The sequence below is a fragment of the Xenopus laevis genome, chromosome 2L, assembly GCF_017654675.1.
Source record: "Xenopus laevis strain J_2021 chromosome 2L, Xenopus_laevis_v10.1, whole genome shotgun sequence".
In the NCBI taxonomy this organism is placed as follows: Eukaryota; Metazoa; Chordata; class Amphibia; order Anura; family Pipidae; genus Xenopus; species Xenopus laevis.
In genome coordinates this window covers 27,674,213-27,686,833 of record NC_054373.1, presented here as the reverse complement: position 1 = coordinate 27,686,833, position 12,621 = coordinate 27,674,213, and the positions used below count along the sequence as shown (strand labels likewise).

The 12,621-nt window shown below is 41.8% G+C and overlaps 3 protein-coding genes across 6 annotated transcripts in view; 1 reads left to right on the top strand and 2 right to left on the bottom strand.

Annotated features, from left to right (window-relative positions):
• The window catches only part of tbc1d23.L (TBC1 domain family member 23 L homeolog), a 41,670-nt gene extending 40,015 nt beyond the window's left edge, over window positions 1-1,655 (bottom strand). Inside the window, exon 1 of one of the 3 annotated variants that reach the window (XM_018246012.2) lies at window positions 1,158-1,655. In XM_018246012.2, the coding sequence (XP_018101501.1) occupies window positions 1,158-1,249 (92 nt within the window). In that variant the 5' untranslated portion in view covers window positions 1,250-1,655. Of the gene's footprint in view, window positions 1-788; window positions 979-1,157 lie in introns of those variants that run through there. The other 2 variants (XM_018246015.2, XM_018246013.2) reach the window with 2 other exon arrangements.
• Window positions 1,656-5,148: 3,493 nt separating this feature from the next.
• cmss1.L (cms1 ribosomal small subunit homolog L homeolog) overlaps window positions 5,149-12,621 on the top strand; it is a 220,009-nt gene continuing 212,536 nt past the window's right edge. Inside the window, exon 1 of one of the 2 annotated variants that reach the window (XM_018245186.2) lies at window positions 5,149-5,353. In XM_018245186.2, coding sequence (XP_018100675.1) covers window positions 5,293-5,353 — 61 coding nt within the window. In that variant the 5' untranslated portion in view covers window positions 5,149-5,292. The remainder of the gene's footprint in view (window positions 5,354-12,621) is intronic. The other variant, NM_001094082.1, reaches the window with a different exon arrangement.
• Window positions 11,968-12,621, bottom strand: part of LOC108707914 (filamin A-interacting protein 1-like) — a 180,531-nt gene continuing 179,877 nt past the window's right edge. Inside the window, exon 7 of the mRNA XM_018246011.2 lies at window positions 11,968-12,411. Coding sequence (XP_018101500.1) covers window positions 12,274-12,411 — 138 coding nt within the window. The 3' untranslated portion in view covers window positions 11,968-12,273. The remainder of the gene's footprint in view (window positions 12,412-12,621) is intronic.

The following is a 12,621-nucleotide window of genomic DNA, read 5'->3' as shown; positions in this document are numbered from 1 at the left end:
ATCTATGGGATGTCATTTAAATGCATTAGAGAGAAATATTACCCTCTCCAGACGCAATCCCCTAATGCAAACCAGCAGATATGGTCTACGATAATGGATGGGATGCCAAAGCTGTTTCCTCTATGTGCAGATTAAGCCTATTGCGTCACTTGCAGAATTCCTTCTAGCCGCTTCACCAACAGAAACCTCTACGTTTAAATGTCCTAACCTTTTGCTTGAGAGGTCGGTGTTCTTTAAAGAACATAAAGCATTGTTTGTGAAGATTCTCATTCATCCAGGTCATGGTATATAAAGCATTTGTTGTTCTAAACAACCAGGGGATAAAAACAGACACAACTTCTTCTTCTGTAGTAAGGGGTGTAACTACAGAGGAAGCAGCAGACCCTGCGGCTGCAGGGGGGGGGCCCAAGAGGTATAGGGGCCCCATGAGGCTGTAATTCATACACAATTTCAATAAACATTGGTAAAACTGGTCAGCCTCTAGACATTTATAGGGCCTGATATATAATTTGGGTCGAGTGATATCTGGTTAAGCCACTGTATGTAGTAGTTACAAAGCCAAGTCAGTGCATCCTAAATGGATTACTTGATCCTAGTGTCCTAGCTGGGCAGCATTGCTAAACTACAGCTCCCAGCCATTCTCTGCTCTCTAACAAGATATTTCCCTGTGGTTACATTTTTGCTTCTTATAACTTTCAGATACAGGTAATGACTCCCTGCACCCTGATCAACTCCCCGCTGCCCTATGTGCTAATACACAAGCCATACCTGCTGCTGCTGCTGCTCACCTTTCATTTTGTCCTTTATAAGGTGAGTGACACCAAGTGATGGAAAAAGTCTCCATTGATTTACAATGTAATGTCTGCTTGTCCCCTTGTTACCTCTGCCCCTAACTACTGTCCCTGCTACATGCGACCCCCCAAAACTTCCTTAACTGCACCCGGGATCCCCTCTGCCTCCCCCTGGGGTCGGAGCAGCGTCTGTACTGACAGCGCCATTTAGGGACCTTGCACATGTCACGTGTCTCATTAGCGGGAGCTCCAGATGCTCCGTATAGAAAGTACCTGCTCCCCCTCCCCCAGGCGGCAGGAATATACGGACCGCACCATATGGCCCGTATAGTGTCTCTCTACCCCTGTACAACTACAGGCTCTCACCAGCTATCCGGCTCCTCCTCTTCCCCGGCTCCTGGAGAAGACAGCGGAGGAGAAGGCGAAGAGAGAGGCGAGATCTCCTCGGGCTCAGCCATGTTACACTGTTGACGTTCCACGTCACTATCCCGGAAAGCAGCGCCAGTGTCGTAAAGGCAGCAAAGTAACGCCTTGTCCCCGGGGCGGCCCAGCGCTTCCAGTCTTTTTTGTTCCTGAATGAGGCGTTTGTATTGTCATTCGCTGTGTCTGTGGGACTGGGAACTCTCCCTCCAACCTGCCAGCGCCACAACACTGGGAAGGTCTCAACTCTGGGGAATGAGTAATAAAGTGTCGCAGCAACAAACTGCGACTGAGACGCTGTCCTTTATCAGTGTAGTGCTGGGACTTGGATGTTGAGGAGGAGTTAGGGGCTCTCAGAATGGCCACAAGAAAGGACTTACCTACTAGGGATGCACCTAACCCACTATTTTGGATTCGGCTGAACCCCCGATCCTTTGTGAAAGATTCTGCGAATCCCAAACCGAACCTGAACCCTAATTAGAATATTCAAATCAGTGAATTTTTTTTTATTACTTCCTTATTTTGTGACAAAAAGTCACATGATTTTAAAGATTCAGATTCGGTTCAGCCAGGCACAAATATTCGGCTGAATCCGAATCCTGCTGAAAATGGCCGAATACCGAACTCAATCCTGGATTTCGCTGCTTCCCTAATACCTACTGATATTCTGTAGCCCTTTCACTGTGTTTGTGGACACTGTATCGTATATATTTTACATTATATTGTATTAAGGTCCCCCATAGACCAGGGGTGTCCAAACTTTTTGCAACAAGGGCCAAATTTAGTGAGGTGAAATGTGAGGGCCGACCATTCAGCCTGACATCCATTCCGAGGTAGCTAGCTTGTGATCAGGATCATTCACTCCTGGAGATGGACACGTACACGGCGTTTAGGAAGTGGAGTCTGTTTGGACTAATTTAGACAAGGAATCACGTAGCTGCAGCAGTAATATTTGGGCACATTAGTGAAATGATCATCTATACTGCTGCCTGTGTGCTGAAGGTATTAAAGCAATAGACACATACTGGCACGTACTGATGCACCGCTCTCGCATACGTCTTTAGTTTACTGTACTGGCACGTCAGTACGTCTATTGCACCTTCAGCGCTAAAGACGTATGCGAGAGCGTCACGTCACTACATGCCATTACGTGTCTATTGCTAACACCTTCAGCACACAGGCAGCAGTATAGACAATCATCTCACTAATCATGTGCCCAAATATTACTGCTACGGCTACGTGATTCCTGATTGCACTGTGCTGGGGGCAATTAATTTCATGATGGAGGCTGGGGCCGGTGTAAATTTGAAAATAGGCCGCAATTGGCCCCCGGGCCTGACTTTGGACCAGGGCTGGAACTAGGGGTAGGCAGAGTAGGCACGTGCCTAGGGCGCAAAGCAGGGGGGGGCCAGGCACGTACCTGCTCTGAAGCCTACCCCATTGTCCCTTTCCGTCTCTCCCTGACTGGCACGCATATATTTTTAGAATTGTGCTTCTGTGCATGTGCGCACAAAGTTTCACGCATGCACACTCATGCGCACTCAGCCGGCGCCGTACCCGGCCAGGTTGCCTAGGGCACCTAGCTGGGTTGGCCCGGCTCTGCTTTGGACATGCCTGCCATAGACGCAAAGATTTTTCTTTGGTGAATGACCGATTTTAGCAAAATCCGTCAAATTATCGTGAAGTTATTGGGACTCAAACGATCGTACATTTTATTATTTTTCGTCCGACATCTGCAAAAAATTGATTGGCCAGGTTAAAAAAATGTTATCGGTCCCAGTGCAATCTATTCTATGTTTGCAGGGCCAAGCAGGCAGCTACCCTCAGTTTTGCTGGAAATATCGCCTGAAATGGTCTTTTTAGTTGATGGACAAATCGCACATTTAAACGATCGTTTCGAGTTAATCATGGTTCTCGCGAAAACGAAAAGATCTTTTAAAGATTTTTACATCTATGGCCAGCTTAAGTCATTGGGAATGATCTGCTGCCAGTGTCTGACTCCCCCAGATAATCAGTCAGTCTAGCTCCACTCTCTCACAGTAAATAGACATATATGTAGAGCCTGATGGCATAGGTCTTTAGGCTTATAGTGGAATAAGGATGGGTTGATGGGAATTCTCGTAGGACTCAATAAGAACTCCTCTGGTACTGTGTGAGGCCAGTTCAACTCTGCTTTCTGGATATAATATCTCACACATATTTGTGGTAGTTCTGCTGTGTTAAAAATCCAGGACATCATTGGGTACAGTCCCTTGTGGTGTATTTTTTTAAAAAAAAATGTGCCTTCTCCTAAATGCCACCCTTGAATGCCATGAGGAGTCAACACCTACACATGGCGTTCTCTAAGTCTATTGAATCAGATATCCATAGTACCACAGACTGCAGGCAAAGTGTTAAAATCATGATGTCACACAAAGTAGCCTGAGATTTGCAGCAGCTCTGGTCCATAAAAATGCCCAGAGGAACCCATTTGTACTGCTTGTCTTGTGTCGGGCAGCCTTGCCCTAATTGATCAGACACAATATAAGCCTTCAGTCACAATAAACAGAACTAAACCCTAAAAATGAATATGGTTAAAAATGTCATTTTATATACTGAACTTATTGCAGCAGCCTAACATTTCAGCTTGTCAATAGCAGCAATGACCGGGACTTCAAACTTGTCACAGGGGGTCACCATCTTGGAAAGTGTCTGTGACACTCACATGCTCAGTGGGCTCTGAGCAGCTGTTGAGAAGCTAAGTTTAGGGCTCGTCACTAATTATCCAGCAGAAAATGAGGTTGGTCTGTAATATAAGCTGATGCTACAGGGCTGATTATTAAATTATGATGCTAATTGCACTGGTTTCTGTGCTGCCATGTAGTAATTACCTGTATTAATTACTAATCAGCCTTATATTGTGACATTTCTATTCTATGTGTACTGTATATTGTGAGTGGGTCCCTAAGCTCAGTAAGTGACAGCAGCACAGAGCACGTGCAGTGAATCAGCAGAAAAGAAGATGGGGAGCTACTGGGGCATCTTTGAAAACACAGATCTTTGTGGTTGCCTTTGGCTGGTACAGAAGCCCAAACAACATTTTCTGGCCTACTTCTTTAGTTAAACTTTAGTTCTCCTTTAACCTAGTCTTTGCTCTTCTGCCATGAATGAAAGTGAGAACCTTGGGTTAGGCTACATTATTTTTGGGAAGCTGCCTGGCAAAGTATAGGGGCATTACTATAGAGTATGTAGACTTTGTGACTGCTGGGGGAGCCAGGAGGGCAAGCGAGGCACTGACTGATACATTTAGTAATCAAAATGTCAAATTCCCAATGTTTAGGGGACCCTGGAATGTGGCACATTAACCTTTATCTATGCCACTGTCAGTCACAGGCAGAGACACCTTTACGGGGTTGTTTAGTATAATGTAGAAAGTGATATTCTGAGACAATTTGCAATTGGTTTTCATTTTTTATTATTGTGGTTTTGGAGTTATTTAGCTTTTTATTCAGCAAATGCAAATTTGCATTTTAAGCAATCTGGTAACTAGGGTCCAAATTGCCCTAGCAACCATGCACTGATTTGAATAAGAGACTGGAATATCAATAGGACAAGGCCTGAATAGAAGGAATACATAAAAGCTGCAAAGAGTCAGAAGAAAAAGGCAAATTACTATAAAACTATAAAAAATAAATAATAAAAAACAATTGCAAAGTTGCTTAGAATTGGCCGTTCTATATCATAAAAGGTAAACCGCCCCTCTAATATAACCTGTCTGTCAGTCAGAAGCAGAGACAACATAGTTACAGAATTATCGCTAAACTAATAAGAACCAACTTCAAAGCCTGCCGGAGCGCACTAGTGTAGGCAAGGACCAGCTGTCACTGTAATGTACAATAACAATAAAGCTTGGCTGAAAGTGTCGCGACTTCAAAAACAAATATCCAATCAGAACTCGGCGTGGGCGTGGTTTGAAGTTGAGAAAGAGGCTTGGATTTATTGCTCCGCCTCTACATGTGGCTCCTGATTTGAACATATCCGAGTTGGAAGCAAATAGTTGTGAGGTTGCCGGTACTGGTGGAGCTGAACGTGGTATTTGCACATGGCGGATGACTTGGGAAACGAGTGGTGGGAGGAGCCAGCCGGTGACGCTTCTAATTCAGGTACAGGGAGGGGATATAAAAACGTGACTACAGATCTGCTTGCCGCTTACTGATAGGAACTGCTGGGATTTGTATGTTAGCAGAGTGAGCGTAAAGCTCGTTTGACCGAGGGTCTGATTCTCAGTTCACTCAGATGGAGAGCAAATGGCTCTGATCTTTAGGGAGGGAAGTCAGAGCTGATTGTAGTTACAGACAGCCAATCCCATGTGCTCTGTGGATTCTTTCTTGTAATACAGACAGCCAATCATATCTGCTCTGTGGATTTCTTCCTTTTAATACAGACATGTGCTCTGTGGTTTCTCTCTTGTAATTCAGACAGGCAATCGTCTGCTCTGTGGATTTCCTCCTTTTAATACAGACAGCTTATCCTATCTGCTCTGTGTATTCCCCCTTGTAATACAGACAGCCAATCATATCTGCTCTCTGGATTCCCCTTGTAATACAGACAGCCAATCATATCTGCTCTCTGGATTCCCCTTGTAATACAGACAGCCAATCATATTTACTCTGTGGTTTCCCCTTGTAATACAGACAGCCAATCATATCTGCTCTCTGGATTCCCCTTGTAATACAGACAGCCAATCATATTTACTCTGTGGTTTCCCCCTTGTAATACAGACAGCCAATCATATCTGCTCTCTGGATTCCCCTTGTAATACAGACAGCCAATCATATTTGCTCTGTGGTTTCCCCCTTGTAATACAGACAGCCAATTATATCTGCTCTCTGGATTCCCCCTTGTAATACAGACAGCCAATCACATTTTCTCTGTAGATTCCCCCTTTTTATTCAGACAATCTGATTAGCTGCTGATTGGGCATGCAGAGGCTAGTATGGCTGTGTGTTTTTTTGTGGGATTTATCAGGTAAAACTATATATTTTGTTCATCTGTCTCTTTGTTCATTCTTACACCTTGGCCAACTTCCCATGCTCGATCACACACAGGAAACAATGTGTTGCTTTTGTTATTTCTAAGTGCAGTAGGAGCTTAATGCTGATTGGTTGATAAGAGTTTAATGGAGTGCTGCCCTAATGTTTCCAAAGACTGTGCCACTATTCAGTATGCTACATATTTGGGAGGAGGGATTAGGATAACACTATTATGTTATGCAAAGGTTTTATTGGAGCTCTTGCCCAGTCTGCAGCCTAACGGAACTCCTAGCCTGTAGGTACAATAGGAAACAAGCTCAATGTGCCCTCTGTGGCAGCCACAGGTACTGCATGTTCATGACCCAGTCTAATTACCATACAGGTATGGGACTTGTTATCCAGAATGCTTTGGACCTTGGGTTTTCCAGATAACGGATCTTTTTGTAATTTGTATCTCCATGCCTCATGTCTACAAAAAATCATTTAAACATTAATTACATTTAACAGGAGTGTTTTGCATCCAATTACAATTTATTATACCTTAGTTGGGATCAAGTACAAGGTACGTTTGATTACTACAGCGAAAAATAAAACTGGAATCATTTGATTGAAATGGAGTCTATGGTATACGGCCTTTATGTAATTTTGAGCTTTCTGGATAATGAATTCTATACCTGTGTATACACCAAGGATTCTTGTCCTCCCCCCAAATTTCCCTTGTGAATTGCTGTTTGGGAAAAACCTCTGTGTGCCTTAACCCAAAGGCTGTAATCATATTGTTCTTTAGCCCATGTGCTGATAATGGTAGTGATGTACTTGATGTCATTGTAATCCATCTTTGTGATGCTGCTGCTTAGAGAATTGAGTTTTAAGAGTCATCTGATGTTTCTTCTGTCAGTTTTAAGCAGAAAAACAGCACATCAGGTTTCTCAGACTTCATTGTCTTGCCAGCTGTAGACAATCTGCCAAAGCAACCAACAGGTGGCGCTGTTGTTGCACTTTCATTAGCAGATTAAAGGGGTTGTAAATCCAAGCATTAAGCCACCACACTGTGCCCCCAAGTTTTCTATAGAAGTTGCTGAAAAAACTAATTATAGAGGCAAGAAAATTCACCAATGAGAAGTCTACTATGCTAATTCCCAGCACTAATTCCCAGCACTATCTCAGGCATCTTGCTGTTATCGTTCCTGTAGAGATGATGATGTCATGTTTTTTCTTAATTGTATTACACTGGAAAGAAACACGGGGATAAACGGGGATAAAGGACAGACTTGTTTAGTGCTGGGAAACTGTGCTTAAAGCATCCCACTGCAGGAACAGGGAGCCAGATTTACACAGATCAGATTCTCATTGAAAGATTTTTTGCATTTTAATGCAGTCTCTGGCTGTGGAGATTTGGGGAAAAATCTTGGAAAAGTTTTATTGTGCAATATTGCTTTAAGAATACAACCCAGTTGTTGCTTGATTACAGCTCCCAGCATGCATTAAAGATCACCTGTTGGGCGAAACTATATTCCCCAATGAAAGGTGCGTGCTGATAGAGACCACACTTCAGTTGGGGGTAACAGTAATTTTGTTTTATTAAAGGAGAACTAAACCCCAATTTATAAAAAAAAAAAACCCTTCCCTCCATTGGCCCCCTCCCTGCTTTCTCCCTCCATAGTACCTTAGTTGAAAAAGTGTATCTGGCATTAACCTTGGCATATTTATGCAGAGAAGCGTAGCGGAGCTCTTCGGCGCCATCTTCTGTATCTTCGGATTCCTCGCAGAAGTAAGCACTGATAGGGAAATTGCCAGAAAGATCTGAAGATACAGAGCTCTGCTGGACTACTCTCCATAAATATGTCTTGGGTAATGCCACAGACACTTTTTCAAGTGCTTGTGGGGGGCAATTAAAAAAAAATCCTGTGACCTCCAACTGGAGTGTGGGCTCTATTAAGTATTATCTCCCAACAGGTGCCCTTTAACCTTCATTATATGTTACATTATTCTGGGATTTGTGTAAAAGTTTTTGAGTAAAGTTTGGTTGAGCAGTACAGCTGGGCTTACTACCCTTTTAACCTCGGCTAATATCTTGGACATTAAAAAAAGAAAGCGAATATAAATGACAAAACTGCTCGGAAGAACGCTCTGAGCAATTTTTATGTTGAAGGATAAGTAAACTTGACAACAAATTTATGTAAAATTGTTTAAAACCCAAGCACTTTATTTTCTTGGAAATGAAAAGAAAAACGAAAAAAAAAAATAATCGGTATTGAAACAATTTAAAACTGATAATATAATGAATTTTGTAGCAGCACCACCTGATGCTTATTTTGGCAAACTGTCTACAGCCAGGGAAGAAAAACATTAAAGGGGTTGTTCACCTTTAAATTAACTTTTAGTATGACGTTGAGAGTGATATTTTGAGACAATTTGCAGTTGGTTTTCATTTTTTATTATTTTGCTTTTTATTCAGTGACTCCCTAGTTTGCAATTTTAGCAATCTGGTCGCTATGGTCCAAATTACCTTACCAACCATGCATTGATTTGAATAAGAGACTGGAATATGAATAGGAGAGGCCTGAATAGAACGACAAGTAACAAAAAGTAGCAATAACAATAAATATGTAGCCTTACAGAGCATTTGTTGTTAGATGGGGTCAGTGACCCCATTTGAAAGCTGGAAAGAAGGCAAATATTTCCATAACTATAAAATAATAACTCTTAATAATAACTAGAGAAATGTCAGATGACTCATGTAATGTAATTTTCTAAAGTTGAGCAACATCAACCCACCTTTTCCTTTCTCAAGTTATGGTTTTCTCTGACTGTAGGTGGTGCTGTTGTTACAAAATTCATTATATTGGCAGTTTTAAAACTGTATAAAATGTCTAATATTTTGGAAATGAACAAGAAAAGCTAATTAACGTAAATTGGAAGAGTGCTCTGAGCAATGTTACATTCATTTGTTTAGGGTTTACATATACTTTAATTTCTTTTGAGAGTTTACATTTGCTTTAAGCAGAGCAATGAGGGTAGTGATTCAGTGAGGCTTGGGTACAATTCCAGCATCTACGTATTGTGACCTTCAGCAAATATTTGTCTCTCCCCTTGTAATTGAAAATAAATTGTATTTTTAAAGGAGAATTTCACATTCAAATCAGAATTTAATCTGTTGTCGACATTAAATGGGTTGTTCACCTTTGAGTTAACTTTTAGCATGATATAGAAAGTGATATTCTGAGACAATTTGAATTGGTTTTATTTTTTATAATTTGGAATCTTTTCGAGTTATTTAGCTTTTTATTTAGCAGCTCTCGTTTGGTTGCTATGTTCCAAATTACCATAGCAATTGTGCATTGATTTGAATAGGAGACTGGAATACGAATAGGAGAAGCCTGAATAGAAAGATAGATAGAATAGATAATTTAGATGGGGTCAGTGACCCTTATTTGAAAGCTGAAAAGAGTCAGAGGAAGAAGCCAAATAATTCAAAAGCTATAAAATAAATTGAAGACCAATTGAAAAGTTGTTTAGCATTTGCCATTCTATAACATACTTAAAGTTAAATAAACCACCCCTTTTTTTTAAACTTATTTTTATTGAGTTTTGTGCAAAGGGTAAATAACAAGGTAACCATAAATAAAATTATTTAGAATAAAGGAGAGGGAAAGAAAATAAAAGGAGGAAAGGGGAAAGAGGTAGAGATAATAAAGGGAGAAAAAGGGGGGGGATCGGACTGGAATCAAGGTCATACAGTATATATAGCATATTTTTATACACACAAAGTCCTAGAACACGTGAGGGCTATTGGTTTCAGAGTTAAGCACCCAAATTATCCATATATATCTTATTGACAAGTTCTTTCCAGGTTTCCAATGTTAGTAGGCCCGGTCTGTTCCATTTCAAGATTATTTGTTTTCTTGCATAGTACAGTAGCAGTTAAAGTAGGGTCCTGCTTTCTGTAGAATTTACAAAAGCTCTTGTGAGGCTCAGTAGTGCCAGTGCTGGGTCCGGTGGTATTGTGAGGACCAATAGTTTCGATATAAATGCAAAAATTTGTATCCGGTAGGCCACAAGTTTGGGGCAGGACCAGACCATATGTATCCAGGAGCCCGGGTGACCACATCCGCGTGTACACTTGAAGTCTCCAGTAGGAGTCATGCGATGTAGGTGTTCAGGGGTTAGATAGGAGCAGTGCAGGAATTTTACTTGGATTAGTTTATCCCTGCTTGCTATTGTAGGTTGTGTTAGATGCCGTAAGACTTCCGTCCATTTATCAGGGTCTAGTTCTCCTATATCTTGGAGCCATTTATTATAGCAGCTGAGCACTTGCTTTTCTTCCTTAGCTTATATGGTCTGGTATATAGTGGAGAGTTTAGGCACTTCCTGTATATGCAGATTAGTTTCCAAAGGAGTGGCCTGGATTGAGATCTGTGGAGTCAAAAATTGTGCCTGCGCAGCATGCCTGAGTTGTAAGCACCGGAAATGTGTAGATTGTCTCAATTGGTAGGTTGTTTGTATTTATTCAAGCGTTAGAAGTTGGTCTTCAGGGTATAAATCCTTTTATACCCGGTCCCCTAAATTTGAGACCGGCATTGGCCCATAAATGATTATCTGGTATGTCTGCCATGTGAGGGAAGGCTTTGTTCCTCCAAAGTGGTCCATGGGGAAATGTATTATTTGTCCCTTGGGAGTGAAGATCTCCTGTGCTGCCTTTCAGGCTCTAATAGTAGTTTCCATAGATCTGGTCACTAGTGGGTGTGCCTCCCTTCCCCTATATACCAGCAGCCTCAAGGCCTCTCTAGATCCTGGAATGGCAGCTTCTAAGGTTACTGCCAAATTTGAGAAGCCTGACTCAAACCACAACGAGAAGTGACCAAAACAGCTGCCAGGTAGTAGTGATAGCTGTTAGGCAGAGAAAGGCCTTTGGCCTGTATTGAACGTTGCAGCGTAGTAATACTTATCCTTGGGGTTTTGTTGGCCCACACGAAGGTAATGATAATTGAATTTACCTGGGTAAAGAATTTTTTAGGCAGGCCTATAGTTGTATTTCTAAAAGCATGCAGAAACGTAGGAATGTATTTCATCTTTACCAGGTTGAGTCTACCGTATACCGTACGTATACCGATAGACGAAGCAAGGCCTATACTGGGTTATTTCTTGTGTGACCTGAATTCCAAGGTTTGTGAATGAATTGACCTAATGAAGTGGTGAATCAGGGGGCAAGTGGTTGTTGGCCTCTGTGGCCAGAGCAAACAGAATTGATTTATTCCAGTTCACTTTAAGACCAGAATATTTTCCATTATGGTTGATGACATTCAACAGGTTAGTTAGTGTTTGCTCTGGGTTGTCTAGGAACAATAGTAAGTCATCAGCATATAGTGGTGAACCACCCCTTTAACAGTGTAAGACTGGCATTTCACCAGGTATACATAGGGGTCGCATGAATCCCACTTTCTCCTACTTTGCAGCTGCCAGACCCTTCTCATGTGTTCAATTAAATGTGACCCCACTCTTTTACGCTGATCTATGATCCAAGGATCATTTTATTAATTTATCAGTTTGGGCAATGTATTTTTGGGGTTTCTTTTGGTTAAAAGGAATTGAATGTTCTGTCTGTGTGCCGGCTGGTTGGATTTCTAGTGATCACTGGGCAGCAGCTTCCGTCTGTCTGTGTACTGAAAGGTAATGTAAAACTAAACAGGATCATTCCAAATCATCTGCTGGGAATTATAGAACAGATGGATTTTTACACTGTGTAGATAAGTTACAGATTTTATTATACGTTCTATACCAGTCATACAAATAGTCAGATGCACATTTTATTCAGAAGAAACTATTTTTGCCATAACCCATAAAGCTGCTGTACAAGGCATTGTTACAATATTAATGAGTGGAAAATCAAATTAAAAAGGGTCCTTATCTGAGAGAGAAAGCACTAATATGCAGATATATTCTCCCCACCAATCAGCTGCCTCCTGTCTGCCCCGACCTATAAGGATAATTTCATTTTTCCATCTGAGCAGGAGGCAAGACTCTTCCCCTTGAGCTGGCCCAGGCTCGGATCATCTTCTAGTGCCATTTGCAATAGTCTGAATGTCTTTAGCCGAGTGTATCTTTTTAATAGGTAGTTTGGATGCACTAAGGGACTTTGGTTTTGGAATCCGAGTCGGACCAGTGCCACCAGCTGCTTCATCGGGTACCTGCAATATTAAAGATGAAATATGTATCAGCTGTGTATCAAGATGCAAAGTACCCAGTTCATACCCATTTGGACTTAAAGGAGTACTAAACCCTAAAGTTAAAAAACCCTACCCTACATAGACCCCCCAGCCTAACTGCTACCCCGAGCAAATGCACCTAAGTCTTCACTTACCCCTCCGTGCTGATTCTGTCCAGCGGAGTTCATGGTA